The sequence below is a fragment of the Hoplias malabaricus genome, chromosome 14 (assembly GCF_029633855.1).
Source record: "Hoplias malabaricus isolate fHopMal1 chromosome 14, fHopMal1.hap1, whole genome shotgun sequence".
Classification (NCBI taxonomy): Eukaryota; Metazoa; Chordata; class Actinopteri; order Characiformes; family Erythrinidae; genus Hoplias; species Hoplias malabaricus.
In genome coordinates, this window is record NC_089813.1 from 25400475 (window position 1) to 25428106 (window position 27632).

At 34.5% G+C, this 27632-nt stretch overlaps 3 protein-coding genes across 6 annotated transcripts; 2 read left to right on the forward strand and 1 right to left on the reverse strand.

Annotated features, from left to right (window-relative positions):
* The first annotated feature begins 206 nt into the window (after nt 1-206).
* LOC136666488 (interleukin-31 receptor subunit alpha) lies at nt 207-10867 on the forward strand. 2 transcript variants are annotated; one of them, XM_066644687.1, is made up of 17 exons: nt 208-662; nt 1089-1163; nt 1289-1342; nt 2409-2510; nt 2595-2709; nt 3511-3644; nt 3733-3872; nt 5142-5280; nt 5369-5454; nt 5904-6117; nt 7416-7598; nt 8809-8907; nt 8985-9125; nt 9233-9373; nt 9471-9555; nt 9797-9875; nt 10562-10867. In XM_066644687.1, the coding sequence occupies exons 2-17, from the start codon at nt 1109-1111 to the stop codon at nt 10853-10855; spliced, it is 2061 nt and encodes a 686-aa protein (XP_066500784.1). In that variant the 5' UTR covers nt 208-662; nt 1089-1108; the 3' UTR covers nt 10856-10867. The 2 variants fall into 2 exon arrangements, with proteins under 2 accessions (XP_066500785.1, XP_066500784.1); XM_066644688.1 differs by lacking the exons at nt 8809-8907; nt 8985-9125 and having other exon boundaries at nt 207-662.
* Nucleotides 10868-11641: 774 nt separating this feature from the next.
* On the reverse strand, nt 11642-16778 carry nudt12 (nudix (nucleoside diphosphate linked moiety X)-type motif 12). 2 transcript variants are annotated; one of them, XM_066644689.1, is made up of 7 exons: nt 16683-16778; nt 14440-14656; nt 13753-14330; nt 13183-13350; nt 12871-12984; nt 12563-12762; nt 11642-12419 (listed from the first exon to the last, which is right to left on the reverse strand). In XM_066644689.1, exons 2-7 carry the CDS (start codon nt 14643-14645, stop codon nt 12309-12311), a joined length of 1377 nt encoding a protein of 458 aa, XP_066500786.1. In that variant the 5' UTR covers nt 14646-14656; nt 16683-16778; the 3' UTR covers nt 11642-12308. The 2 variants fall into 2 exon arrangements, with proteins under 2 accessions (XP_066500786.1, XP_066500787.1); XM_066644690.1 differs by lacking the exon at nt 16683-16778 and having other exon boundaries at nt 14463-14570.
* Nucleotides 16779-17863: 1085 nt separating this feature from the next.
* LOC136666431 (GRAM domain-containing protein 2B) lies at nt 17864-25899 on the forward strand. 2 transcript variants are annotated; one of them, XM_066644606.1, is made up of 14 exons: nt 17864-17985; nt 21381-21500; nt 22039-22126; nt 22279-22348; nt 22458-22561; nt 22665-22760; nt 22849-22920; nt 23014-23091; nt 23643-23757; nt 23893-23979; nt 24081-24159; nt 24270-24374; nt 24506-24584; nt 25260-25899. In XM_066644606.1, exons 1-14 carry the CDS (start codon nt 17882-17884, stop codon nt 25296-25298), a joined length of 1236 nt encoding a protein of 411 aa, XP_066500703.1. In that variant the 5' UTR covers nt 17864-17881; the 3' UTR covers nt 25299-25899. The 2 variants fall into 2 exon arrangements, with proteins under 2 accessions (XP_066500703.1, XP_066500704.1); XM_066644607.1 differs by lacking the exon at nt 17864-17985 and adding an exon at nt 19793-19985.
* The last annotated feature ends 1733 nt before the right edge of the window (nt 25900-27632 follow it).

Sequence of the window (27632 nt, forward strand, 5' to 3'; positions counted from 1 at the left end):
TTAAAATTATGTTTATTTAGGTTAACATGTTTGTAAGTAAATTTATTTGACTGACTGTAATACATAGTACAAAATCTGTATTATGAAGGAAATGTTTCGATTACAGGTGCTTGCAATTGAAATTCAACAATGTCTCTGTTAAAAACATCACATTCACCATTTCTGTGGATATCATTACGAAATGCAGTTTTGTTATCAAGTGGCCTAATAGAGCAATTATAATATTAGTGTGCTTCATTTTAGAAAAAATACTGGATGAGGTAGTGTACAAAAACTGGTGCATATCTATTGGTGTGTTCTTCATGAAATTTTTACGTATTGTAAAAAGAGGCTGCTCTGTTAAAAAAATGTATAGAATGTTGTTTTTTGTTGCTGTTTATAACACATTATAAATCATTAATTTATACATGAATTTCTTATATCAGCTAAGTAACCCATTCATGATAATTAATCATTAGTTCATGATTAATTAATTATCACCTAAATTAACCTTTTGTTATACAGGCTCATGTGGTGACCTTTCTTGAAATTTGTGATTCATCGTGATTGAGTAACACCCTAACTGTGTTAACCACAGAAATATTGGGCAAGTGCAGCAGCAACAACTAGTTCATCACAGATGCTGTTCTTTTCCTGACTGGACATGGTGATGACAATCTAAGGCAAGTCCATTTTTTGTTTATTGCAATATTTTATGTTTTGAGCTGTTGTATGGATCAGATTTATATGATAGATAGATACATTTGCAGACATCAGCCCATCCAAATTCTTTACTGATATCAAAGGTGTTTGTCCCTCTACTTCTGCAGTAACAGCCTCTCTTCTTTTCTACTAAAACACTTTTCTATTGAGATAATATCAGTTTGATCGGGGCAGTTGAACAGCAATGGGTGCACCTAAAATTCGATCAGTTCTCTTATAATAAGAGTTCAGATACATATGGATGTATAGTGTAAATAAAGCCATGTAATATGTCTTATAAGTTTATAGCATGTTTAGGCAATGTCTAGTTATTCATTCATTATTTTGTGGAGAAATTAAGAATTTGCCTTTTTACATGTGACTAGTTTTTGTTAATTTTTCTTTAGGGTCAATCTTAAAGGAGAATATGAACATAAGATGCATTTTCTGCCTTCTTTCCTGTTTGATTGGCTTATGTCATTGTGAGTAGTGCAGAATTAAAATTGCAAAATGAAAATGCTGAAAAAAGAAAAAAGACACATTAATATTTAATATGATTCTACAATAAACCAACTGAAATATGCTAATATTTGTGTATAATAAACAGGTGACCTTAGCTTACAATGGCATGGAAAGCAGCCAATGAGTAACATTTTTACAGGTAAGCACATTCACATACACTTTCACATTTTATGAGATAAAAATTATGAGATAAATTTAAACCTTTTTTAAGCAAATCTAAGATTCATGGAACCTGATCATTTTAATGCTTGAATGTGGAATCTCAGCCAAAGAAGGAACAAACTAACAGAAAACACAAATGTCTCATCTCATCTCATCTTCTTTTCCTCTTGTCCATTTCAGGGTCGCAGTAAATCACAAATGTATTCACTAAATATGAATATGGCATTTTCTGCCAGTTTATTGGACAATCTTGCTCATCATATTCAATAGCTCAAGTTCAAAGTTAGATTTGACATTTGCATAACAAAACAATCAGCACTGAAATGTATCACTCTACAGCAGATAGCATTAATATGCATATATGTGCATGTGCATACTGAATGTAATAAATGTACAAAAAAAAAACAAATACAATCACAAAATATAAAAAACACAAACATAAATATATTAGCCTAAGAAAATTCTTTAAAAAAAATGACCTGATATTTTGCATAGCAGTGATATGATGTGCAATAAAGAGTAAAGGGTATAATGCTGGGTGGCTACTACTCAGTGGGATCTTTTGGAAAACCTTCAGGTAACGGGATTGTTTGTAACTTTTGAGCCAGATTTTATACTGTATCTATGTTCCAGTATATTACATGCAGCAAATGACCTAAAATACACGATTTGACAAATGGTTCCCAAATGTTACTAACAACCCTGCATGGAAACTGAAACTGATGATATGGAATGACTATTCTAGTCAAGTGCCGTGGCAGTTCTGAACTTCAGAAGGAAACATAATATCAGCTAGGATTAAAAACATCATCTGGGCTATGTGGTCCAAAACGCATCATTCAATATCAGCATCTGACATCACTATGATTTATGTAGCTGTATGCCATCAAATTATCACAGAAATATTCGAGCATGTATTATAAAAAAAATATAACCTGTCACTGCAATAAAGGGGGGAACAAATAACCTATTAATAATATTGATTTAAGACATATTGCATGAGCAGGTATGAAGGGACACTCATTTATTTATTTATTTAACAGAACTAAGTGTGACTGGTAAGGATCTAAAAGAATGTGAGCAGCAGAGAAATTTGTGTGTTTCTGATAGTAATGACTGCAGCTCTGTTCCAACAATAAGGAAAGGTAAAGTATAACTGGTTGCAGGTTTGGTGTAGTTCATTTTATTATTAATAATGATTGTATAATGATTTTTCTCGTATTGTTTAGATTTTGTTTTTAACAGAACATGTCGTTATTTGGAACATGAGAAATCTTTCAGATGCAAATGGATTTCTGTAAATGATGTCAAAAGAAATATGACAAATTCATTCATTTTCAGTCAGTAAGTATGTCTTTAGGTATTATAGAATCCATTCTCTCTCTCTTTCTCTCTCTCTCACTCACACACACACACACTCACATATACAGTATATGCATTAATTGACTTGCATACAGAAATGGGGTCTTGTCATGTTCAAATGATTTGAAACTGGTGTGCTGATAATTAGTTATGAAATATTTTACATTAAAATATAAAAGTATGCAAAGAATTTACATTTTTTGGGCCACATTGTATGTAGTAGTGTGAGAAATGAATGGGGTACTTAAGCGTAAGATAAACTGTTTTTGAATTAAGCATATTATCTAGGCAGTGAGCATTTGTTTGTTTTAAAAAAAAACATTAGCATACAGCAAATAAGTAAGTATTTGTTGTATTTGAATGCAGAAAACAAATCCATGTTCTTGTAATGAAGCGCTGTATATTTGCCCTCATTAAAAAAAATTAATGACATAATTTGTTCTTAAAAAGTTTTAGTGGCAAACAAATCTTTACTGCCATTCATAAATTAGCTTTCATCTGATCTTCAACTCTTTTTATTTATTATATGTCTCTTAAATGTTTTACATTAACAAAATGTATGTGCATTGTCTTATTCAGTCTAAGATTTTATTATTGCAATTTGTAGAATGACAGTTTTCAAATATTCTTTTAATCTTATGGCCCAGATGGCAAGATTAATGTTTGGAATATAAAAGCTTTTAAGAATTTAGGTGATTACACATTATGTTGTATGTAATTATTATTTGTACCTGCCATAGATGTCACAGATATCTCTGGGATAATCTGTTTTCTGTGTTTCAGATCCATGGACTTCAGCCACTGTCCTTCTATTTTCAATCTACTTTCTAACTTTAATTTGACCATAAAATCTAAGGACCCCCTCAACAAAATTGAAATATATTCACACATCTACGCAGTATCCATTGAAAATATTGGTAAGGTCAACTTTACTGCAGTGTGACTGATCATTGTCTTTCATGAAAAATTTAAAAAATGTATTAATTATATACCTTTTTGTTTAAGTCCAAGCACCACGCCCTTATATCATATCAGTGAATGCAACAGAGACATCATTGAATGTAACATGGATGAGTCAAGGGCACAAAAATTGTCTAGTACGATACAAACAGTCTAACAGTGAAGAAAATGAACAATGGAAGGAGGTATGTTTGAGGTGTAAATTGACAATTATTAATAAACTGGCCTCTTTTTTTGTACATCTTTTTTACAAATATTTGTATGCACATATTTGTACAAATATCTTGCCATATCTGCTGATGTTACAATATTTTAAATGCTCAGTGGGGTTAATGTTAATTGATTTAGAATATCATATCTGCATTTTATGTAGTTTTTTGTCCAAAATCTGAATTTAAGCATGAAATCTTGGGGCAGTCCAACTATAATGCATTAACAATATATGAATTGTATTCATGTATGTGTATGTGTATATAAATATATTGCAATTGTGTTGCATCACCTCTTCTTTTCATAAGCATTCTAAAATATTTGGGAAATGAGGAGACCAAATGCTGTATTTTTTGTATTTTTGAAATTAAAATATTTTCCTGTTCTCGCTTGACATATGATTTCATCTGCTTAACAGTTTGGGTTCTCCTTTGTTGTATATTTCATTTCATAATGCAACAAATGTTTGCAATGGGTGACAGGTCTGGACTGCAGGCAGGCCAATTTAGCACCTGGACATTCTATTAGAATATAAATTTTGTCAAGAATTTTGGTGCTTGAATTGTGCACTGATAACAAGCTGACCCTCTCCTCTTTAGCCCGCAGGATGCAGAGATCATTATTTACAAAAATAATTTCATATTTTGATTTTGAACCACAGGACACTTTTTCCTTTCATCGCAGTTAATTCTAAATGAGTTCTGACTCAGACTTGGTGGCGGCACTTCTGGATCTTGTTTATATATTGTTCCTTCCTTGTAGGGTAGAGTTTTAACTTACATTTGAAAATGCAGTGATGAACAGACAATTGTCCTCAGACAATAGTTTTCCAAAGTACCTAAGCCCTTGTAATGATTTCCACAAATCCACAAATTCTACAAAAAAGTGATTTCCGCTAATTTGACAAAATGTCTGATCTGAGGCATTTGCTTATACTCATTTTTATTATTTCTGTTAGTAAGTGTTATTCTCAGAAAATGCATGCTCAATACAATTCTAAAGTTCAAAAGCCAGTAGTAATATATGTATATATGAATGCCTAAAATTTAAAAAATACTTTGCTTTACTAAATAAAATGTACATATTTTAGGGATGGCCCAATTTGGATATAGATATTCATGCTTCATATCCAGATAAACATTTTTTTTTTAATTATTATGTCCCTGATGACTAAAATTATGCACAGTATTATATATGCAGCTCCATTTTATTTACATGTAAATAAAACATCTGTTTTGTTAAAGGAAGAAGATTCTGAGCTGTTCCATGTTATTAGGGGCCTGCAGCCTTTTAGCCAGTACATTATTACAGTTGCTTGCATTAAGGAATATGGCCTAATAAGTGAATGGAGTCCCACATTTCAGGCAAAAACATTAGAGGGAGGTAAGTTGAAAATGGGTGGACCCTACTATTTAATCTGTTTTGGATGATCTTATTTACTTAATGTTTCTTCTGTTTTGTCTTTTTTTAGCCCCGATTGCCCCCCTTGATGTCAGTTACTGTGTTGAATCTTTGAATAACAACTTTAGGCTCCAAAGGCTGTTAGTTATATGGAGGGTAAGTTCACTTTTCAATGTGCACTGCCAAAAAAAGAAAAAGTTGTACACCTGACATTAGACAATCTTGAATGCTAACCTTAGTGATTTCCAGCCGCCTAAAGCCTAGTGAGCACACTTGGCATGTCACTTTCTGAGTGGACTTGACCTTTTAATTTCACCATCACTCAGCATGATCCCAGACATCTTTGGGCCTCTGTTACCTAACAAAACACAACTGAAAGCCCTCCAAGCATGCTGAGCTGAGATTAGCAGCAGTTTGAAAAGACAAGGTGATGAGTGTATAAGTCTCAGGGTAAGCCTTCACCCTCCCAGCTAGGTCATGTTGTTTCACTGGGAGACTCATAGCTTGAATTGGCAATTAAATATCTGGGTTTAAGATTGGATTAAAACTTCCAAACCTGTTCATCAGTAACTGATCTATTGCATTTGTTTATACTTATATTTTAGCCTTTAACAATAGCAGAGGCTCGAGGTGACATTCTAGGATACAGTTTGACCTACACATCAGCCGAGCAGCCTTCACCGAAGGGGAACAATACCCATCACCTAACAGCTGAGTTTGAGGTGGATCCAGGGGTCTACAATTTAACACTGATAGCTTACAACAGCGCTGGGTCGTCTCCTGCTCACAATTTTAGAGTTAATACGGTGACTTATAGGAGTAAGCTGATCTTTCTCTTAACATTTCTCTCATTTTTATAGTTCTTAGTTTCCCACAGATATTTGTCAAGGTACTTTTTAGTCTAGGAAAGAGATAATATCCAGATAACATCTTTTAACGGTCACTGAGGCGTCACACTACTCTTTTCCTGATTACACAATATGTCTTTCACATGTCAGGTTTATCTGCTTCTGAGGAAACAAGATTTTTAGTGTGTTTGCAATATCTTGTATAAACTATTGCTGTAATTTTCACAAGCAGATATGTGAGTTCACATGCTTGCTGAGACATCTTTTTTTCTTCTTAATTTAAATTTTGTTCATATGCTTCTGCTTTTGAATAAATTAGACACAGCTACTCATTTAGTGTTCATTCTAAAATTAAGAGATTTTATTAGGAACAAGTCCCTCCTTCTATGCATAATAGCTTCTATTCTTCTGAAATTTTTTCAGAAACAATGTTGGACCTATTTGTAAAGTGGACATTAGTGAACTCAATCAGATAATTGGCTCTGGGTCATAAAAGTCATTTCTTCTCATCCTAAAGTTACTTGATGGAATGGGATCTCTTCAGAAAACTCCACTGCCAATTGCTGGGGGTTTTATACTTCACTAGATAAGGCTTGGCATTGACCATGTTTCTGTATGGCTATATGCAGCAGTTTTAGAGCATTCCAATTAATTTCATGATCTGCTATAGAAATTAAACTAGCTGCTTATACACATGCTTCCACAATGTGTGTACTTTGGAGTAACTACTTTCAGTAACTGTATGTGTGTTTACAAACTTGTGGACATAAGGTGTAGTCTCCCAAACCAAGATCAAGATTAGTCTTAGTCTAAAAACATTTTACAGGGAGTAATTTAGGAGCGCTTGTGCTGGAATTTTATTCAAGGCATGATTCAATCTATGTCCAGAAAACTGGTTCTACTTGACAACTAATGGAAACACTGATTTATTATAATTATTTTTTTTTGTGAAAAGGAAAAGAACACAGAAAATTAATATTATTATATCTTTACAGCAAATCATTAAAAACAAATAATTTATTACATTTTTATGCTAATTTATCTTCCTAAAGTAATACATTCCTGAAATTCAGCCAATACAGAATGATGCATGCATAGCTAACTATATATATATACACTATATATACTAACTATATATATTAGCTGATGTAGCCTTTTTTTATGAGTTGCATAACTCACATGAAATGTTTTATGTGAAATATCTGAAGTAAATTTAAAAAATACCTGCCATGGTTATGTAAAAGACACACTTTTATTATTTTTAAATAGGTTTGCCTGGAGTTAAAGGACTCTGGGCAAATACAGAAACAGATTCACTGAGGTTTCAGTGGGAGGTTGAAGAGAACACTGTAAAAGTCAGTGAGTTTGCCATTGAGTGGTTTGCAATTGATGATGCTTCTCCTAGGCTTTGGAAAAGAGTTAATGGTTCTACATTTTCTACTGTTCTTAAAGGTAAGTCACTTTAAATATTGATGCGTGTTGTTATTTATTTACTGTGTTACATGTTTTTGTTGATTTTCCTGAGAGGGAAAATAAATTACACATCCTCTACAGCAAACACATGTTCAATCAGCCATTAAATTAAAATAACCTCCTTGTATCTACTGTAGTGTATATTAGTGTATTCCAGTCTTTTGGGGCAGATGATTGGAATGATAAAAACCAAAAGTTGAATTAGTTTTAAGGGAATTTCAATTATATGTACCTGGAGGACTTTGCATTATATGTAGTAGACACTGGTTATCAAATTTTGTAGGCAGGGAGGTGATTGGGGCATGTAAATTAGTGTGAACCAGTGTACTGCAATGAGTGTGTAAGGAGGCTCAGTTAACCATAAAGTAAGCAGTGATGAGTTCTAAAAGGGTTGTTTGTATATAAGTGAAGAGCAGAGCATCAAGCTTCTGAAGTTAACTTTTGCACGCCAGTCTATAAAGAATGTAATCATAATCAAACTGAGGGAATACAGCCATCTGCACTAATATAAGTTTTGTAGCATAAGTGAAGGAGGAACAATTTCTATACAAATATTTAAGTTTAGCCTTGACCTTCGATTGTACCTTTGTAATATAATAAGAAAAAGATAATGAACTGTCTAACTCCTGCAGCACTCTTGAGTCTGATCCACTCACCTGCATAACATGCAGTGAAATGCCATTAACCCATTAATGTCACTGTATTTCTGAGAATGATACACATTCTCAATAATACCTGGTCTGTGGTGATTGTGTGGGGTTATGGGGATCAGAAGAATGGAACGGGTTAAAGGAGCTAACAAGTTATGCAGGGCAACAGATGGAATACAGTCTGCATTTATAGAACTATAAAATTCATCTATATAGTCAGTGGAGCTGAGAATATGGAAATTTGTTATAGAATTGCATAGGGGTTTTTAGTATTTTGGGTGTTCAGTGTATATATATATATAAAAAAAACAATTTTTTTTTTTCTTCCAATATGGACAGCAAATAAATACAAATTCTGTACTAAAATGCCATAATTACATTCCTTCTCTGTTGAGGAATTGTTAAATCATATACACATCAAAAATCCAAAAACAAAATGTAATTGACCAGGATTGTAATACTATATAATATATATATTACATACAGATGTAAAACTAATATTACTATCAATAACTATTGTCTCCCTAAACGTGTTTTAGGCATCATCAAACAATTCAACTACAGTATGTCCGTGTATCCCCTTTATGAGAGATTTTGTGGACATCCTGGTTCAATCCAGGCCAATTTAGAGAGTGGCAGTAAGTAAATATGTACACTCCTTATAAAACTCATCCCCATTCTCAAAGTTGTCTAAGTGTGCCATGGGTTTCTTCAGCACTTTTAGACATTGACCAGCTCCAACTTGTGAATGTGACAAAAACATCTGTGACAGTTCAGTGGGTGTGGCAAAGAAAACTCCCAAGCACAAATGTTCTCCGGTACACACTTGCATTATTGGGTGCAAATATAACAAGATGTAAGCTTTAATATTTTGATGATTTAATGTTGTTATTTTCCCATTTCCAACACTGTATGGTACTTTTAAATGTCTTTTTCAGAATGTGATTTTTTCCTTTTATCCAGCGTTAAAGATTTTTCCACATCAGTACCAACACTCATTCCACAATTTACAGAGAAATGTCAAGTACTCTGTGTATATTTATGGAGAAACCATATCTGGTAATTTTCCAAAAGAAAACCTTGAGTTCACCACACTGTTCCTTGGTAAGTCATTCTTTCTTTTTAAACAGGGCCTTGGAAATAATTTTGTTTGTTTTTCAGTTTTAACTATAACAGCTACATTTTTTTTCCCACTTTGCAGAAAATGATGAAATTATAAAAGTAGTCATTTTTCTAGTACTTCTAGTCATTGGGTTGGGTACATTCTCTGTTTTCTCAAGAACAATGTAAGTACTCAGTTTTATATATATATATATTCATTTAAGCAGGGCAATTTGCAGCTTCACTTAATCTTTGAATTATGTATATTTGCTGAAACTTTTTTTTAACATTTGCCACTTGTCCTAATTGCTGCTGTTCATTGGTACATTCTTTTTACAGTACTTACAAACTATTATCATGTAGTTTCAAAGTTTCAAAATTCAGTCTCATAATATTTCATATTTTATATAATTTTCTCTATTACAGTTATGACTACTTCTTCCCCAACATCGCTAACCCTGGCCACAGTCTCATTGGACACTGGCTGCAAAATCCTTTCCATGAGGTAGGTCTAATGATCGAAAATGACTATTGATGAGACAAAGATTAGGAAATAATACATTCAAATGAAAAGCTGATGTATGAAGAAAAAACAAATATATGTATTTCACAAATTATATAGAATTTGAAGCCAATCTTTTACATATACCTACGCTAAAAACCTTTAAACTCAAATTTTTATATCTCATGTCTCCATAAATTTAATTTGGCAAATCAGTTAATTTATTTAATTTGTTCACGTCAGAAGTAATTTTAAAGTTGATTTTCTCTTTCAACTTTTAATTGGAGGGATTTCAGAAATCGATCTAACTAAATCAGAAATTGATAATTCATTAATTTGATTGTATTTTTTAAATATAAAACATTTTAGAACTTAAAAAAATAATTGGGGCAGGGTACAAAAAGAATTAAAATTTTGTATTAAAATTTGTGTATATAGGTAAAATCATTCATTGACTGAAACTACTTATCCAGTTCAGGGTCGCAGTGGATCCAGAGCCTTCCCGGAATCACTGGGTGCAAGGCGGGAACACACCCTGCAGCAGGGCGCCAGTCCTTTGCATACATACATTAACAATATATTTGAAAGTGACAGGGATCATGAAATTAAAGAGTAAAGCTGAACATGTGAGAATCTATGTGGTAAAGAACTTCAGAAGTCACTAAATTCATAAAAAATTCCATTGACAGAGTCTACATGTTATTAGTGTGTTGAAACTGGAGGATTTTTCTTTGAATAATCAACACACTGAAAAACCTATCAGACAAATGGAGCACCAGATGTTTTCAGAAAAAGATGATGTTGAGGAAGAGGAGATGTACCTTTCTGATATCTGTGACACCTGTGACTATCCAGTGGAAACTTCTGATGGTGTGAAAAATTCTCAGGCTTCTCCTAGTCTTGCTGATTATGTTGATATGCCTTTGCTTCCTGACAATTTTGGTTATGTTGAAAATTGCCCAACACTTAGTAATGATACCTAACATTCTTTTAAAACTCAGTTGAGCCACTAGTATTATATATTACTGTAAATTTGCATTCATTGTTTAGCACAAGATTAGACCACAACCGAATTATTACACTGCTTATATTTTCCATTTAACTATGCTTTCCATATTTGTAAAATAGAACAGTTTATGAATTAGGGGAAGAGATTATTTTTCATGTGTGCATAATGCCAATATTGACTATTTGTAAGTGCCCTGTAGTTTATCTAACTTGTATTTTTATACTTGAACCAAAGTGCTATTTATGATTAAGAACTCATCACCCGACATCAGTAGCTGAGATCATTTATGCTCTCATAGCTGAATGAAATGAAGTCCTCACAGCATTGTTCCAGCCCCTTATTAGAAGTGTTGAACCTGTTAATGCTTAATTGCTAAGTGATACCCTTATTTCAGAAGAAATGTTGGATGAGCAGGTGCTCAAATATTAAAACTAATACTTATATTGTAAAAAAAAAAGTACAATAATTACTACTTACATTACATTGAAGTATGGAGTTACATGTAAACAATATTTTTTTAACAAAAGAAAGTGAGATAAATGTTTTTTTAAGAGAATTTATACTTTTTATGCAATTACAATAAATAAGTTACAGCAACTTGGCATAAGTATTGATCCATAAATTCTTTGTCTGTAACAACTTATCTAGTTCAGGGTCGAGGTGGTTCTGGAACCCACCCAGAATCACTGGCCGCAAGGCAGAAACACACCCTAGGGTAGTGCCAGTCCTTCACATGGCGACACACACATACTCTCACATTCACACCTATGGACACTTTTGAGTCACTAATCCACACTACTGATGTGTCTTTTTGGACTGTGGGAAGAAACCTGAAGAAACTCGTGCAGACATGGGGAGAACACAGCAAAATCCTTACAGAAAGTCTCCCAGAGCAGGACTTGAACCCACAACCTCTAGGTCCCTGGAGCTGTGTGGCTGCAACACTACCTGCTGCACCAGCGTGCCGCCCTCCATAATGTTTATTGCCATTGTACAACATACAACAAAATGTTTCCTCCTTTATCCCATCCGTAGAAGTGAAAGCACATACATGCATACATACAATCAAATCCCATTATCTCTATTGTACATTACTCATGTTTCAGTGTAGTTAATTCTTCCTCACGTATCCCATGTTCTCCCTTTCCTTCATTCATTCATTCATTATCAGGAGGGATCTGGAACATCTGGAGGAAACACACATGGACACAGGGAGAACACACCAAACTCCTCATAGACAGTTACCCAGAGCAGGGCTCAAACCCAGAACCCCAGATCCCTGGAGCTATGTGACCACTACACTACCTTTTGCGCCACTGTGATCTATACATATAGAACTTTTATAATCACTGGGATTATATATTTTTTTCTATTTCCAAAATATTTTAATTATTTTGACAAATTATAATACCAAGTGGACATTCAGCTCAAAGACTAGAATTTATACCAATCCAGTGTTTTACAAGATAATGTGCAATAGCTTGTTTTGGAGGCATGGTGAAAACTGCTTGGTTGTTTTTTGCAATAGCATCAATTACCTGTAGAATGGAGCAAATTATGGAAATTATCACAATACACAAATATATAAAAAATGGTGCATTAATAAATGTTCGTATGTATTTAATGCAAGATGACATTTATTTCCTATGTAATTTAGATAAAATTTGGTTAAATATCTTACCTGTAGTCTTGTGAACCAATGAGCCTCTTCAATTTCATTTTTATCAACCTTGATGTCCGTAGACACTGCCACTGAAAGGCAACCGATCATCAGGGAGGATGGCATGGGCCAAGGCTGGCAGGACACGTATTGAACAGGGCCAACAGTAACACCACTCTCTTCAAGGACTTCTCTCCTAACTGCATTCTCAATAGTCTCACCTGACAAACACAAACATTCTGTATGCTTTCCTTAAAAAGGATCATTTCACCTTATCACCAGTATGTTTGCACTGATATGATATGGAAATCTTTTTCAACTACGCTTACCTGGTTCAATAAACCCAGCAAGACATGAAAACATCCCTGGTGGAAAAGACTTCTTTCTCCCAAGCAAGCACTTATTCCCATCTGGGTGAATGACCAGCATGATCACAACAGGATCTACACACGGAAAACATCATAACAGCACAAATAATGCTGTGGTGCATTTGATCATGCATGATTTTTATCAGGTTCATTCATTCATTATCTGTAACCGCTTATCCAGTTCAGGGTCCGGAGCCTAAATGGAATCACTGGGCACAAGGCAGGAATACACCCATTTTTGTTAGGTTGCAAAAGTAAAAAGATGGTACTTGCCAACTCTAGGATAACATGTACTGTGGATACCCTGGAGACTCCTGCAGCCCTCTGTCAAACAGGTTCTCTTGTAGCCTCCCTCATCCACTTTAGTCTGGCCTCCACATGTTGGGCAAAAACTGTATCGGCTGTGCCATGCCAGGACAGACCTGGCTTGTGCAATTACACCTATTCATAGAAGTGAGATATACAGGTATATAACGGTTAAAAAAAAAAAAAACCTTCAAAGAATATTGTTTTAAATGCCCTGACATCTATGATTGGAGAGGATTTACATTTGCCACGTCTGCTTATGTGTAACCAAAATTAAATGTTATTGTATAGCTGAGTGTTTCTAAAGATGTAATACTATACAAAAATGTTAATGATCATAAGTGAAGATAATTAACACAATAGTTACCTTAAACATGACTAAATTGTAAGACACTCTGGATAAGAATATCTGCCACATGCCATAAATGCAAATTGGCAAGCTAGAATTGCCCATAAGCTACAGTACATATCCAGCAATACTAAATATATTGAGAATAAGCATACACAAGTTTAGTGAAAGGTTTAATGATGTCCCACCTGCTTCATCTTCATTTAGCAACAAAAGTCCTGGCATTGGTCCCATAAGGAAGAATCTGTTTGAGTCTGTGGATTTGAGGCTTTCTATGGGATTGCTCTGGGCATTCAGTGCAAACCATGCAATAAGACCATCCTCTTCTTTTGACAGCACTGAAATTGAAGGTTCCTTCTTCTCCACTCCCAGAAAAATAACCACAGTGTCATTCATTTTGATTAGTTCATCCACACAGTCCCTTCTGAGCCTGCACAATTTCATCTTAGGCTGACTGTTTTTTAGTTCTTCTTGCCCTGATGTGACAAGAGGGTCTAAATTATAAAAAAGTAGGAACACGGTCTCTTGGGAGGTCTGTTTAGTGGCAAGCCATTCTGGATCTGTCCTTTTTTCACTCAGTCTATCTAGATACTCTCTGTTGAAGTAATTCTCATGATTCTCATCCATTATTCCAGTTGTTGGTAGAATCCCATGACAGTTGCTGTTTTTACCACTACCCAACAAACTGGCAATGTGTCTATGGCCCCAAAATGTTGCTATGTCGTGAGCAGTCTGTCCAGATTTATTCATCAAGTCCTTATTACATCTGTTAAAAAAAGAATGATGACAACCTATATTTTGGTGTGCATAATATCTGCTGACTTATATAGATGCATAATGGCAAATATAACTCATAAATGTAACATCAAACGTACCCCTTGGTAAGTAAAGTTTTTACCATGTCAAAGTGTCCGTTTCTTGCAGCTAACATTAAGGCTGTCCAGCCTTGGTTCCCAGTTTCATTGAGCAGATGACTGGAGTGAGAAATCATAGCAGAAACTTTCTCTATGTCACCTCTTGATGCATAATCTAGGAACTGCTGGACCAGTTCATCAGTAGCACTCATCTGAACACTAGTCATTTTGTGATTAGCTAAAATAAAAGAACAAACACAAAAAAGCCAACATAATTATCACAGTCACAAACTGTGTCTGTTAATGTTTTCTCTTAAAAATACCCAGCATTCATTAAGAATATTATTGAACCATTGAGAATCCTCCACTATTTGATTTAAAAAAAAATAAACAAATGTAGAGGCTAATAAATATTAATAATAAATTAGCTATCAACATTAGCTTTCTGCTTCCATCTGTATTATCAGACTAGCTCATATTACAGTGTCTGCCTTAATATTTCAGGCCACCTACAAGGTATGTTCCCAGAAGAGGGATTTCCATTAATTTAAACCAGAAAATCCCACTCCCGAGATTAGTGAGGCACAGCAGTACAGGTGGGTACACATATTTACAATAGATGGGGCACTGGACATATTTTTTTAATTTTAATAATACGTTTTATATAATAAACTTAATATAATTTAAGTTTAAAAATTTTAAACTTAAAAATATATAATAAGATTTATATAGAGCCTTTCTAATAATCAAGGTTGCTTTACACAAAGAGGGGGGGGGGGGGTACACTTGTAGAGCCTGCAGAGTGAAGTAGTACTGAGAGAAGAGATAGGTCTTTTGACCAGAATGAGCCTTTAAATTAACCAATAGAGTAACAAAGTAAAAATGTACTGCAAAATTATAATGGAATTTTAAACATAGAATACTGCTTTGGACTCTGTAGTTTAAAAAGCTCATATGCTGATTTCTTTCATCTCATATGACCTACTAATTAACACCCAACATTGTTTCCACTGGTGTTTGAGATCAGCAGACAGTGTAATTTTATCTACTGTGTATCCAGTCACACAAGGTCCCAGCTGTTATATTCCACAGTGATGTCTGGATTTGTCCCAATTTTACAGTGAAATTGTATTTGATATACTTTCCTTTCCACTTGGAAATGTCATCCTCTATTGCCAATGCGTTATTGTTAACTTAGAACTATTATCCCCTAAAATATACAGTCTACAAATTATATCCACCTCTCTGTGTGGCCTTTTAGTTCAAGGTTATATTGTTAACTGTATTTTTAAGCTGTTTCTGTTCTGGGTACCTGCTGCTTTTCTGCTGTTAAAAACAGAAGTTAAATGTTTAGAAAATATCAAACATTAATGTCAAGGTAGGTTCACTGAGGATGAAACATTTCTCAGGTCAAGGTGTCAAACCGACCCAGCAGGTTGTGATTTTAGATTTTGCTCAAGTACTTACAATGACTTTTTGGATTACAAAAGCCACACCAAAATTTGGGCACAAATTCACTGTTCCAGAGGCTACAGTTTGGTGGGCTATTTACACCCTTCAGACAGGCACTTGAACTTAGCTCAGCTATTGTAATGAGGCCTGTTCTATTGTCTGCGCTTTTATATGGAGATTATATAACCTATGATTATGAAAACTCAGTTCTGTGAGTCATGGTTGGATGCATGCTCATTAAAGTAGCCGCTTTAAATCACTCAAGGGGTATTAAATAACTTTTGAAATTACACTTTATTCCACGTCATCTGCACTTAAATGTCTTAACTAATATTGGTCACTCATCACACGCTTAATTTTATGTACACAGTCAGTGCTAACTTTTAATATAATGGGAAAAAATGACAAACGGAAAACCAAACTAGTAAAGTTGTGATTTAAACGTTCAGACGTGATCACAAAGGCGAGCGGAAGCAATATTCTCTGAACTGAGTAAAGGATGTCGCTACCCAATTTGCGCCGCTGCCTGATTTGGACGGCGCATGCGCAGAACATACTTGTGTACACTTATAGTACTGATATTTTACATTTTATTTCTTAGAGTATAATTGTAAAGAGACATCGCCCTCTTTGGTTGAACGTCATGTGTGTCCCACATCGTTATTCGTTATGTTTTGTTTAAACAGAAGACTACCTCCACACGGATATCGTCAGTTGCAAATAAACACATTGCAGGTTCTCCAGTTGTTTAAAACTGTAAAGGACAGTGAGGAAAAGCTAACTCATGTTTAATTACACATATAGCTACTCACTCTTGAAGATAAAGCTCTTCTTTGCTTTGGAAAACAGTCTCTTTGCTGCTTTAAGCTATATGCGGGAAGGTCAGCGCATGCGCCGTCCAAATCGGGTAGGTCACGCAAATCGTGTAGCGACAGATGTAAACAACAGACCCCGCCGACGTACACTAATGACGTAGACAACACGTGACCTCTCACTGCTAGTCAGTACTAGTGCGACCTTTAGTGGTCAAACACAGCGTTCTGTTATTTATCAAGACATTTATTTATCAAGACATTTACATGGTTGCGTGAGCTCTTGGTCAAATATATTTGAATTGCTTAAAATACCAATTATAACCAGTCCATATTCCCTCCACATGGATAGTGAACATTTCATTTTACTGCTTATCTTAATGCACATTGCTCTGTATGTTTTAACAATATTATTTTACAATAGTTTCGAGTAGTCCTTATGCTGTGTTTTGAAACTTAAAGAACATTATACCCAACCTTATGATTCTGGGCGGGCTTCCAGGCCCACAGCAACCCTTGTCGGGATGAAGCAGTTACAGAAGACAAATGAATAAATAGCTCCAGACCCCAGTTACATTTAGTTATTATTTTTCAATTATTCAAATATTTGTTGCTAAAATTGTTAGGTACGGAATGCCATGTAACAAGAATGTAATTGTCAGTAGCACTTACAGAATACTCTGAATATTTCCAAATGCTACGACCCCAACCTGTGCCCAATGGCAGATATTTGGATGTGTTGTAATGGATGTAATTGTATGAGCATTTTTTTCCTTTTCAAAAAATATCATATTTACCTTTTTAACATGTCTATATTGAGTACTGTTAAATGCTAAAAATGAGTGAAATATACCATTTCTGGCATGGCTGAGCATTTCCACTTCAGATTTTTAGGGGTTTATTCTACGACAGGAAGCAGACAATAAATGCCTATTTATATAATATTTGTTTATTAAAATCCAAAACAAATGTATATATTATATATTAACTTAATTTATTATATACACAAAAATTTTAAATTCTGGAAACTACATACAAACTTTACCCACTGTAGTATGTTTTTATTTACAAGCCTAGTAAAGTCAACAAATCACTCATTAACTGGGACAAAGGGTCATAGACCTCCCCCAGCTGAATTTTAAAAACACAGTAGAAGTCCTTCTCAGTTCCTTTATCAGGACAGAAGAATCAGACATTTGATGGAGAAACCTCTTATCTCTGATGATTCTGTCCCCAAAAACCATGCAACCAGGCCAACATGTTCAGTTTCTCCGAGTCAACAGACTGTACATGCGACCCAAAGGTGAGTCTATGCCCTTTATTAATTCTAGCATTCTTTAATATGTGGTATAATACAATATTTACCAATTCCATAGGTTAATACAACTGCAAATTTAGGTAACAAATAAGCCCATATAAGAACATGTCAATCTGTTTTTGTAGAAATGTTCTTATCTTGTACCTAATAGCAAGAGCACTGGGAAAACACAGTCTGCAGATTTTGTATTTACTTTACGAAGAAAAGAGGGGACTTTGTTGCATGGTTGCAAACAAGTACAAAAGTTCATGAAGGACAGGCAAATACAGTTATTAAAACAACATTTATTTTCAGAGTTAGAAATTAATTTTAAATATCTCTTTTCAAAAATATCCACATACTATAAGATACTAAGCACTTTCTGCAGGGCTGGGTAATATTTTCGTCCTGCTGTATTTGTGTTTGACCAAATTGTTAATTATTGCAGAAAAATATGTTTACACAAGCTCTGCTACAAATTGTTTAAAGCATACATAAAATATTTTTTCTGCACATGGTAATGCTTTTTATATTTCATTTGCATACTTTTTTTAAAAAAAAATTATTTAAATAAATTGTAATTGTGACACTTTCAGAAGTTGCAAAACAGTTACAAAACTTAATAACCTAGTTATATAATAAATCCGAGCCATCACACACATATGAGGTCCATATGGGCAGCCCTACTGGGAAACAGCAAGATGTGTCTAGAGATTCAATGTTGGCCCACCATGTGGATGCCCTCCAGTGTCAGTGATGGGACCAGCACAGGTTAAAAAGTGGGCTGTACACAATCTTATGGGCCCATGTGGCCCTCACATATAAAGTGTTACAGGGCTTCTCACATTTTCATTTATAGGCTGAACACATGGGTCCCATTAATAGCCCATGTACCAATAGGCATGCCACAATAATTACAGTATCCACGTATCATACCATGGACATTAACTTAATCATTTTTGCTGATCTCAGTATTTCACATTGTGTTTACTGGCATGTTGTGTACATAAGAATAAATGTCACCAGTGTTTTAGACACTTGCCCTGTTCTGTCCTCTGCTGATCCCTCTGTTCTAGAGCTATTATAATTATTTGTTTGAAAACAGTGTATTATTTAGATTTTAGTGTCTTAACAGTATCTTATTTAGATTTTATTTATTTTGTATATTTGAACATTCTTAATATTCCAATCACAATGTCTGAATATTCCTATATCAGTGGCATAAAATGGTACTATAATGACATTAATATGGTTTATCGCATATATTTCAATATATTGATCCCCCAAAAAAGTGACTTGTGACATGCCTGTGCACGAACCCACCAAGAATCCATCCTGAGTCCACTGTGTGCTGTGTTCCAGTGTTGTACTGGCTGGGATATAGACTGTGGTGCTGTCCTATAATACGACATTATACAATATCATACCAATCATACAAACAAGATTTTACCTACAAAAAAATAAAAGTTTAAAAAGGGTAATAACAGACCTGAAAAAAGTGAAACAAGAATGGAGCCATGAGATGAGTGGATGTGTGCATATACGATCAGGGTTTTAGCAGGCATGAATACAATTTTATTTACAGTACAGTATATTGTGTACAGTGTACAGTTTTACAAAATGTAATGGGAACAGAGCGAAGTTCCAGCTTGTTCCCTCAGTGGACATGTTGTTACAGAATCTTATGCATGAATGAAAGACTGGCTACAGGGCTAAGTCCTCAGGTATTAATGAGCTGTTTAATGAATGCGTGACGTAGTGTAAGTTAAAGTATCGTTAGCTAATACCTTAAACCCACGGAACTCGACAGAGAACGAGGCGAAACGCAGGCATGGAGATATGGAGAACTAAACACATCGACAAAGACTTACCGAACAACATTAAACTCTTAAGCTTTGCGATATTTCAGCTTAAAAGTTTATTTTCCAGTCTTTTCCAGCTGGTGTTGAAAATGCGTTGTATTTCATCAGGAAGTGACCAACCGCTTGAATAAACTATTTAATAAGGTAATAACGCGATATGTGGCTTAATATGAACTTCAAATTCTCTCTATAAATTTGCTTTCGTTTAACGTTTGAACTTTAAACAAGCAAGCTTATTTACTGAACAAAGTCTCATTCAGCACAGTTATGTGCTGCTGATTAACAGTTACACTGTGAGTCGTGGAGTTGGGCAGGGGTTAAGAACCCCTCAAAGTCAAGTTCTATACCTCGTTTACATGTTCGTGAAGTATATTTTAGAAAACGTTTTATGAGGGAGTTAATTAGTCAACCAGGTTTTCTGACATCATAAACCCTTGGAAGCAATCCCATCAACTTGTGTGTCAGTGGAGGTGGAAGTGGATATAGATAAGTACAGGACTAAGTGAATATTCATTAATATTAAGACTGAATTAATATGAATGTGTAGAGTTATATCTAGGCCAGTTTTAAGGAACTATTTTTTTCCCTTTGTAATAAATCTGAAATATATTATTTTAGGGGCATAAAATACCAACATTTAAGTAAAATACATGTGGGTTTGTATTTCTCTGTATATTTTTACCTTTAAGTATATCACAGAATAAAGGAATCTCCATTTTAACCTCTCACAGTACACAACATAGTAATTTTAGGCAGAATGCTCTTTTATTGAACAAAATATACTTGCAGCTTGTAATTTCATCATGTTTTGTTCATATGCTGGCTTGTCTAACTTTGGAGTTTACCATTTTATTTAAATACAAAAAAAATTGAAGTATAAGGCACAAAAAAAAATTTTTTGGGGGGGAAGGTATCTTTATTTCAGTTATATTTATCCATTATGACATAGCATCTACCAGCACCCTAGCAACCACCTATAAACACCCAAGCATCTGCCAAGTAATGCCTAGAAACCACCTACTAACATCCTAGCAAACACCTGGTATACCATAACAATCGCCTTCCAAAACCATAGAAATCACCTACCAACACCCTAAAAACCACTGGAGATGGCATAGGCACCATCTAGCATCTGGCAACACCCTAGTATCCATCTGGCAATAGTTTAGCAAGCAGCTGAAATACAACAGAAACCAAGCACCTGGTATACTCCAGCAACTACATAACAGCATAATAGCTCCCACCAGGCATATTCATAGCAATATGCTAGCAACCACCTGGGATATATTAGCAAGCATCTAGCACCACCGTGGCAACGCCATAGTAATTATCAAGGTACCGCTGTAAAACACCTAACAACCATCTTGCAACATTCTAGCAATATCTTGAAAAAAATCAATCAGTCCCTAAAACCAAAACAACTACATGGGAATTGCTGTGCACTACACATTCATTTGCAGTTTCTTGAGGAAATGCACTTTTTGTTTCTCCATATACATTTGAGTATGGGTTTGTCACTCTACTCACCTTTTTTTTTAGTCACGATGATGAAAATGGGGCAGAGGAGAGATCAAGAAATATGATCAAGTCTGATGCAGTCTTATCGATGGATACTGAATCTGAAATTGTGGGAAGGAGAAGAAAAACAACACTAACTAGGTAAAAGATCATGACCGCATTTATATGTTAGGAATATGTAAGATAAATAAGAAATGTGCTGGGAAACATAGCTTTAGAATTATTGTGACAATTTAAATCACTTTCACAACACAATATGATTTTACAATCTAGAGAACTAGTTTTGTATCAAATATTCATATTTAAAAAAATGATTAAAATCATTGTATTAATAAGTTGTGATAATACATTTAAAATGTGGCATTTCTGGTGTATTTTGTCTTTTCCAACATATCAAACTTGTACTGTCTTCAATTTATCATGATGTTTTACTTTTGCCATATTACCCATCCTGTAAAAAATGTATCCTATAAATGCATACATAAATTAATCAAGGACAAAAAAACAAAATGTCAGGCTAAATAAGTGGATTTGCACAATTTTGACATGTTATTAGTTTCTTTGACTAATTTATTAGTTTAAATTATACATTTTTTTTTGATGATATGTGACTTTTTCAAAACTTTGTACTCCTGACAAAACCAGTGCAAATACTGTCCTTTTCAATGTTCTTTTGTAGATCCAAAACATTTGACCCTTCACTGCTGTCACATGTTCAAAGTGATACAGAGTTGAAGATTGAAAGGAAGAAGCACCACTCTTATCACGTTTGTGACTTTGTGTTTTATACTCATTTCTTGTATTTTTGGAAATACTTAGAAATTATCCTGAAATATTCATTCTATACTTAATATTAATATGCATTTTTATGCATACATTTTGAGTGGTGACCATCAAATGTTTTTATGTCATATTTCAGTTTCCACGGACAAATTCCCAGTACCACAAAATTTTTAAAAATATCAGCGAGAATGAGCAGTTGAAACAAAGTAAGAACACCTTAGAATGCCAATGAAAACAATTGCCTCTTTATTCATGTCAACTTATGAGTCCTTAATCAGTAAGTGATGTAATGTTCAGCTTGTTTTTCTTCCAAAGGCTACACATGTGCCTTGCAGAAAGATATTCTATATCAAGGGAGGCTTTTCGTGTCAGATAACTGGATTTGTTTCTATTCAAAAGTTTTTGGAAAAGACACTAAGGTATACACTGACTCTTATAGCTTTGACAAACACTATAACAAAAAAACATTTTCACAATGCCATTGTAATGGATTGAGTCTTTATGTTCTTTTTTCAACTCTAGATTGCCATTCCAGTTACATCTGTAACCATCATAAAGAAAACAAAAACTGCCATCTTAGTGCCGAATGCTTTAGTTATCTCCACGGCAAAAGAAAGGGTAATATTGTGTTTGCTTATTTGTTGACTAAGAGTATTAAACAATACATATTATATAATGTCTAATAGAGATTTTATTTGCTTCAAAGCATGTCTTTGTGTCATTCCTGTCCCGAGACACCACATACAAGGTTTTGATGTCAGTATGCTTGCATCTGGATGTAAGTATCTAAATATTCATTTTTAAATTACTTAGTTTCAAATTTCAGTTTTCAACAAAATCTATTTCTAATAATAATTGATGTTGACTACAGGACAAGTGTCTCGGAAATAGCCACATTCCTTCATCTGCAGACAGCAGCTATAGAGTGACTCCTTCAGCACTTCCTATGGTGAGAATGCAGGGACGTTTTTGTGCATTTGCAGTCTTCCTCACAGCTTACCTGTCAAGGCAACACATTCTAAAATACAGAGAAAACCTGTGACAGTTGTCGGTTCATGCACAGCAAAATTTCAACTAAATATCTATTTGGTGCACACTAAAAAATAAACCTGTCCCAAAAAGGGTGCTCTGAGCCATGCCACAGAAAACGTCCTCACTTTTTCTTATAAGCTCTTAAGACTATGCTTTTGAGCCTTAATTTGGACATAGGTTTATGTTAATTTAAGTGAATTATCCACAGTGTAATCCAGCAACTGAAAAATGTACTACTGTTTTTAGATCTTTTTAATCTAAAATAAACTGCTAAAGCCAAAGTCAAAGATCTGACAGGTCACAAGAGCTGAATAGTGTAGCCAGTGTTTAATCTTTTATTACACACATTTTTGTAGCCTTATTATATGTCTGCAGGCATTAATTTGATATGCTATGTCAGCTATGTTCCTTCACTCCTTAATTGCTAAATTAGAATCAAATTATTAGCCTTGTTTCTTTGTCTGACAGGATTTTTCAGCAGATTTGTCAGATTTGGATGGCCCAGTAGTTCAGAGGAGGCAAGAAACAGGCGACAGCAGTAGCTCAGACTCTCCAGATTCACCAGAGTATGATAAAATCCCAGGTATGTATGTAATTTGGTTATTAGAAGGAAAGATAACACAAAGCAGGTAATATTCATTTAATAATAATCATTTCCAATATGATGAACTAGCTAGATAATCATATACATGAAACCCAAAGACCATTTTTATTTCAGAGTACCCAAAATGTTCTAAAGTTTTTCTGAACGTGGTGAAACAAGACATTGCATCAAGTTCATCAGACACCCACCCACAACAAGCAAGTAAGTCTTCTCTCTAACTGTGATAAAAATGACAAAATACCATGAGTTATTTGTCAAATATAAAGTTTTGTTGAGAAATGTCTTTTTTGTCTGTCCTTAAGAACATGAACAGTTTTGGTATGATGTAAAAGGAATGAGACCAAATTCATTAAACCTTCTGCTGATGGTCTACCTATTTTTGTGAGTCAATATTCTTGCATTTCATACCTTCTGTTAAATACATACTCTTTACTCTTTGGTGAAAAGTTGCAGGAACATTTAATTCATTTAATTTCTTTTTTCCCCTACAGAGTCTGCATTTTACTCTTGTCCTCATGTTACATGGCTTTCAAGATAATATCATTGGAACAGAAGCTAACTACTCTAAGTTCCATGACAGAATATTCTCACAATGGGTAAAGTCAAGGGAATTAGGTCAAATTCTAGTTCTGCAATTATGTAAAGTTATCATATTTAATTTTGTATATTAGAAAGTGATTTTAATTGATCAGTTTGGACTCGGGGTAACTGGAATTCTCAATTTTAGAGACTATCACAGATTACACCCTGAGGATTCTGCAGAAATCTACCCCATTCTGTCAATAAACCTTCTGAAGTTGGAAAAGGTACAGATTTTGTTGCCTTTTGTTTTGCTGGTTTAAGACAGGGCCAGATTTTTGGTGTTAACTCTGAATTCAAACATCTTTGGGTATACACACAGCATGAGTTCACATAGAGTGCCACAAAAGCCTTATATTACACTATTAAAAATAATTATAAAAATTATGCTTTGTAAAATTTCTAAAGAATTTTCTAATAAATAGTTCTAAATATTCATAAGATTTAAATAGTTCTTTAATGGGTGGAATTTGTAGATTTAAAAGATACATCTTTAAAAAAATGGTGTCATAGAAGAATTGCTGTTAGATCTCTAAAGATTCTGTTCACATAATGTAAAGTTTCTCCAACAATGTGAATTTATTCAAGAATCCAACTTTAAAAGATTCTTATATTTTCATTTGCAAGAATGTGTCTCTAAAGGAGACCTCCAAGAGACTTCAGTGAAACATTTGTTTTTTGCACAAATGTGCAAATGTTTTTTGCCATCCTATTTCCAAAGATAAATGCGTTTAAATGTATAAGTCAAAGGAAAAACTATTAGAGTTCGTTTCCTAACAACATGGCAGAGAAATACTTCACAATGCTAACTGATTTCATTGCTGTTTTTTGTTTAATTTTGCTGTAAACTGACTGTACAATACAGTGTTTGTAAACAAATGTCATATTTCTTTGCTCCACAGATTCAGAGAAACCTACAAAAACTACTGGAGGAAGACTAAAGGAGTTAAAAAGTAATCCATTGCACTGCAGTGGCAGATGACAAACTCAAGAAATTGGAGCCTGGTTGTAAATGACAGAGCCTCACAAAGCAGAATTATGGTGAATGAATGATATCAAGTGTATTTCTGAAATATATTTTTGAAACTGTGTTTACTTCACTCTATGGCACAAAACAGACTGAAACACTTGCAAAGTCTCATTTTTCTTTGGACAAACCAAGTAGCTGCTGGTAGGTGCGTTATGCAAACACAAGAGCTTGGTTATCGAGAGGCTGATTAATTATTGATCTCAGTAATGAAGTAATCATGAAGTAAAGATCAGTTTCCCTGGGGTTTTCTTGTGCTAAATTAAAAATAAAAGTGTATAATTTATGTTGAATTGCTTTGACAACTGCATTATTTGTATTCAAGCTTAAACAAATGGCATGTTTGTTTGTACATACAGTAATGTATTTAAGAAATGTTTGGTTAATCCTGTAACATAGGCTTTTTATCCAGATCTACAAATATCATATATATGGAAATGCCATGTGAGTGTATGATTGATTTCCTGTAATGTCAGTATTGCCTGTTTGTTTTTGTGCATTAAACTCAAATAAAATGAATGTGATTTTAGATGTTTCTACTTGAGTTGTATTCACGAATGCTTCAGTACAGATTTACACTTTTTGCTTTGGAATATTTAGAACAGGGATGGGCAATCTTATCTGTAAAGGGCCGGTGTGACTGCTGGTTTTTGTTCCAACCAACCAGGAGGTCACGCAATCAGTTGTTTTACTGAGACCAACTAATTAAAGGAGTGAAAGCAGGTGTGCACTGGCCTGAATGGACTAAAATCCAACTGCCACACCGTCTCTTTGCGGATAAAATTGCCTACCACTTATTTAGAATGTGTTCCTTTGTGGGTGGAGTGTGAAATCAGGGACAGCTAATGATGACACCTTTCTTCCTTATGATGCTGATGACTTGGTAAATGTGTTATTTTTTGGCCATCCATGGCTTTCACCTTGAAATGTAGAATATTGAACTGAAATTCTGTTTGAAATTCCCCCGTTAAAATGTTTTCTCTGGGTTCCTTTAATAAATGCTGTTCTGTCATACACTCTCAGAAAATAAAAAACTCTACAGGTACATTATTGTCACTAAAGGAACCGTTTACAGCAGTGGTTTTAAAGTTCAGTTGTGTTCCTTAAAGTTTCATTACATTCTCTTCTCCAGAAGAAGAGATGAATATTTGTCAGATTTTAGTGTAGAACTGCGTAAGATAAAAAAAAGCAATATATGAGTCCCATATAAAGTGCATCCCATTTGTGCCTCAACAATATTTCAATGTTCATGTGATTCTGAGAGGTCAACACAAAATAAGGAAGTACGCCTGGTAATTGAGAAGCGGGGTCGGAATTTTAATGCAAGCTTCATATTTATTGTAAAACTCTTTTATTGATAAGTCATAAATACATTAGTGTAGTTTTGACACCACTGACAAAATAACTAAATATAAGCTTTTAGTACCCTGTCACGTTATCATTTTATCAGTGTAAAAAGATTTTTCAGTTGTAAATATATAAAAAAAATAATTTCATATATATGTGTGTGTGTGTGTGTGTGAAATTACTTTTTGCAAAGTTTCCTAAGCCTTTAAAATGGTCCCTTATTCTGGTTCAGTAGGCTACACAATCATGGGGAAGACCGTGGACTGACACCATCCTGCTCTATCCAAGCATATTAATGTAAGGTTGAGTGGAAGGAAAAAGTGTGGTAGAAAAAGGTGCACAAGCAACAGAAATAACCACAGCTGAAAGGATTGTCAAGAAAAGGTCCTTCAAAAATTTGGGGGAGATTCATGAGTGCACTGCTGCTGGAGTCAGTGCTGCCACCACACACAGACATATCCAGGACATGAGCTCCAACTGTCACATTCCTTGTGTTAAGAAGCGTCTTACCTGGGCCAAGGAGAAAAAGACTGGACTGTTGCTCAGTGGTCCAAAGTCTTGTTTTCAGATGAAAGTAAATTTTGTATTTCATTTGGAAATCAAGGTTCCAGAGTCTGAGGAAAGAATGGAGAGGCACACAATCCAAGCTGCTTGAGTCTAGTCTGAGGTGATCTGCTGGTGTTGGTCCACTGTGTTATATCAAGTCCAAAGTCAGCGCAGCCATCTACCAGGAAATTTTAGAGCACTCCATGCTTCTCTCTGCTGACAAGCTTTATGGAGATGCAGATTTAATTTTCCAACAGGACTTGGCACCTGTCCAAACTACTTCCAAATGTACCAGTACCTCGTTTAATAACTACAGTATCACTGTGCTTGACTGGCCAGCAAACTCGCCTGACCA

What these genes read in the sequence shown, in the direction of transcription:
- LOC136666488 (XM_066644687.1), top strand. Translation starts at nt 1,109, where the DNA reads ATGAACATAAGATGCATTTTCTGCCTTCTTTCCTGTTTGATTGGCTTA. An exon ending in GGCAAAAACATTAGAGGGAG is followed by an intron (nt 5,281 to 5,368) that starts GTAAGTTGAAAA and finishes GTCTTTTTTTAG; the next exon opens with CCCCGATTGCCCCCCTTGAT. An exon ending in GTTCACCACACTGTTCCTTG is followed by an intron (nt 9,374 to 9,470) that starts GTAAGTCATTCT and finishes CCCACTTTGCAG; the next exon opens with AAAATGATGAAATTATAAAA.
- nudt12 (XM_066644689.1), bottom strand. Translation starts at nt 14,645, where the DNA reads ATGACTAGTGTTCAGATGAGTGCTACTGATGAACTGGTCCAGCAGTTC. An exon ending in AAAACTTTACTTACCAAGGG is followed by an intron (nt 14,331 to 14,439) that starts GTACGTTTGATG and finishes TTTTTTTAACAG; the next exon opens with ATGTAATAAGGACTTGATGA. An exon ending in ATTGGTTCACAAGACTACAG is followed by an intron (nt 12,420 to 12,562) that starts GTAAGATATTTA and finishes TCCATTCTACAG; the next exon opens with GTAATTGATGCTATTGCAAA.
- LOC136666431 (XM_066644606.1), top strand. Translation starts at nt 17,882, where the DNA reads ATGGAGAAACCTCTTATCTCTGATGATTCTGTCCCCAAAAACCATGCA. An exon ending in CACCCACCCACAACAAGCAA is followed by an intron (nt 23,980 to 24,080) that starts GTAAGTCTTCTC and finishes TCTGTCCTTAAG; the next exon opens with AACATGAACAGTTTTGGTAT. An exon ending in CTGATGGTCTACCTATTTTT is followed by an intron (nt 24,160 to 24,269) that starts GTGAGTCAATAT and finishes TTTCCCCTACAG; the next exon opens with AGTCTGCATTTTACTCTTGT.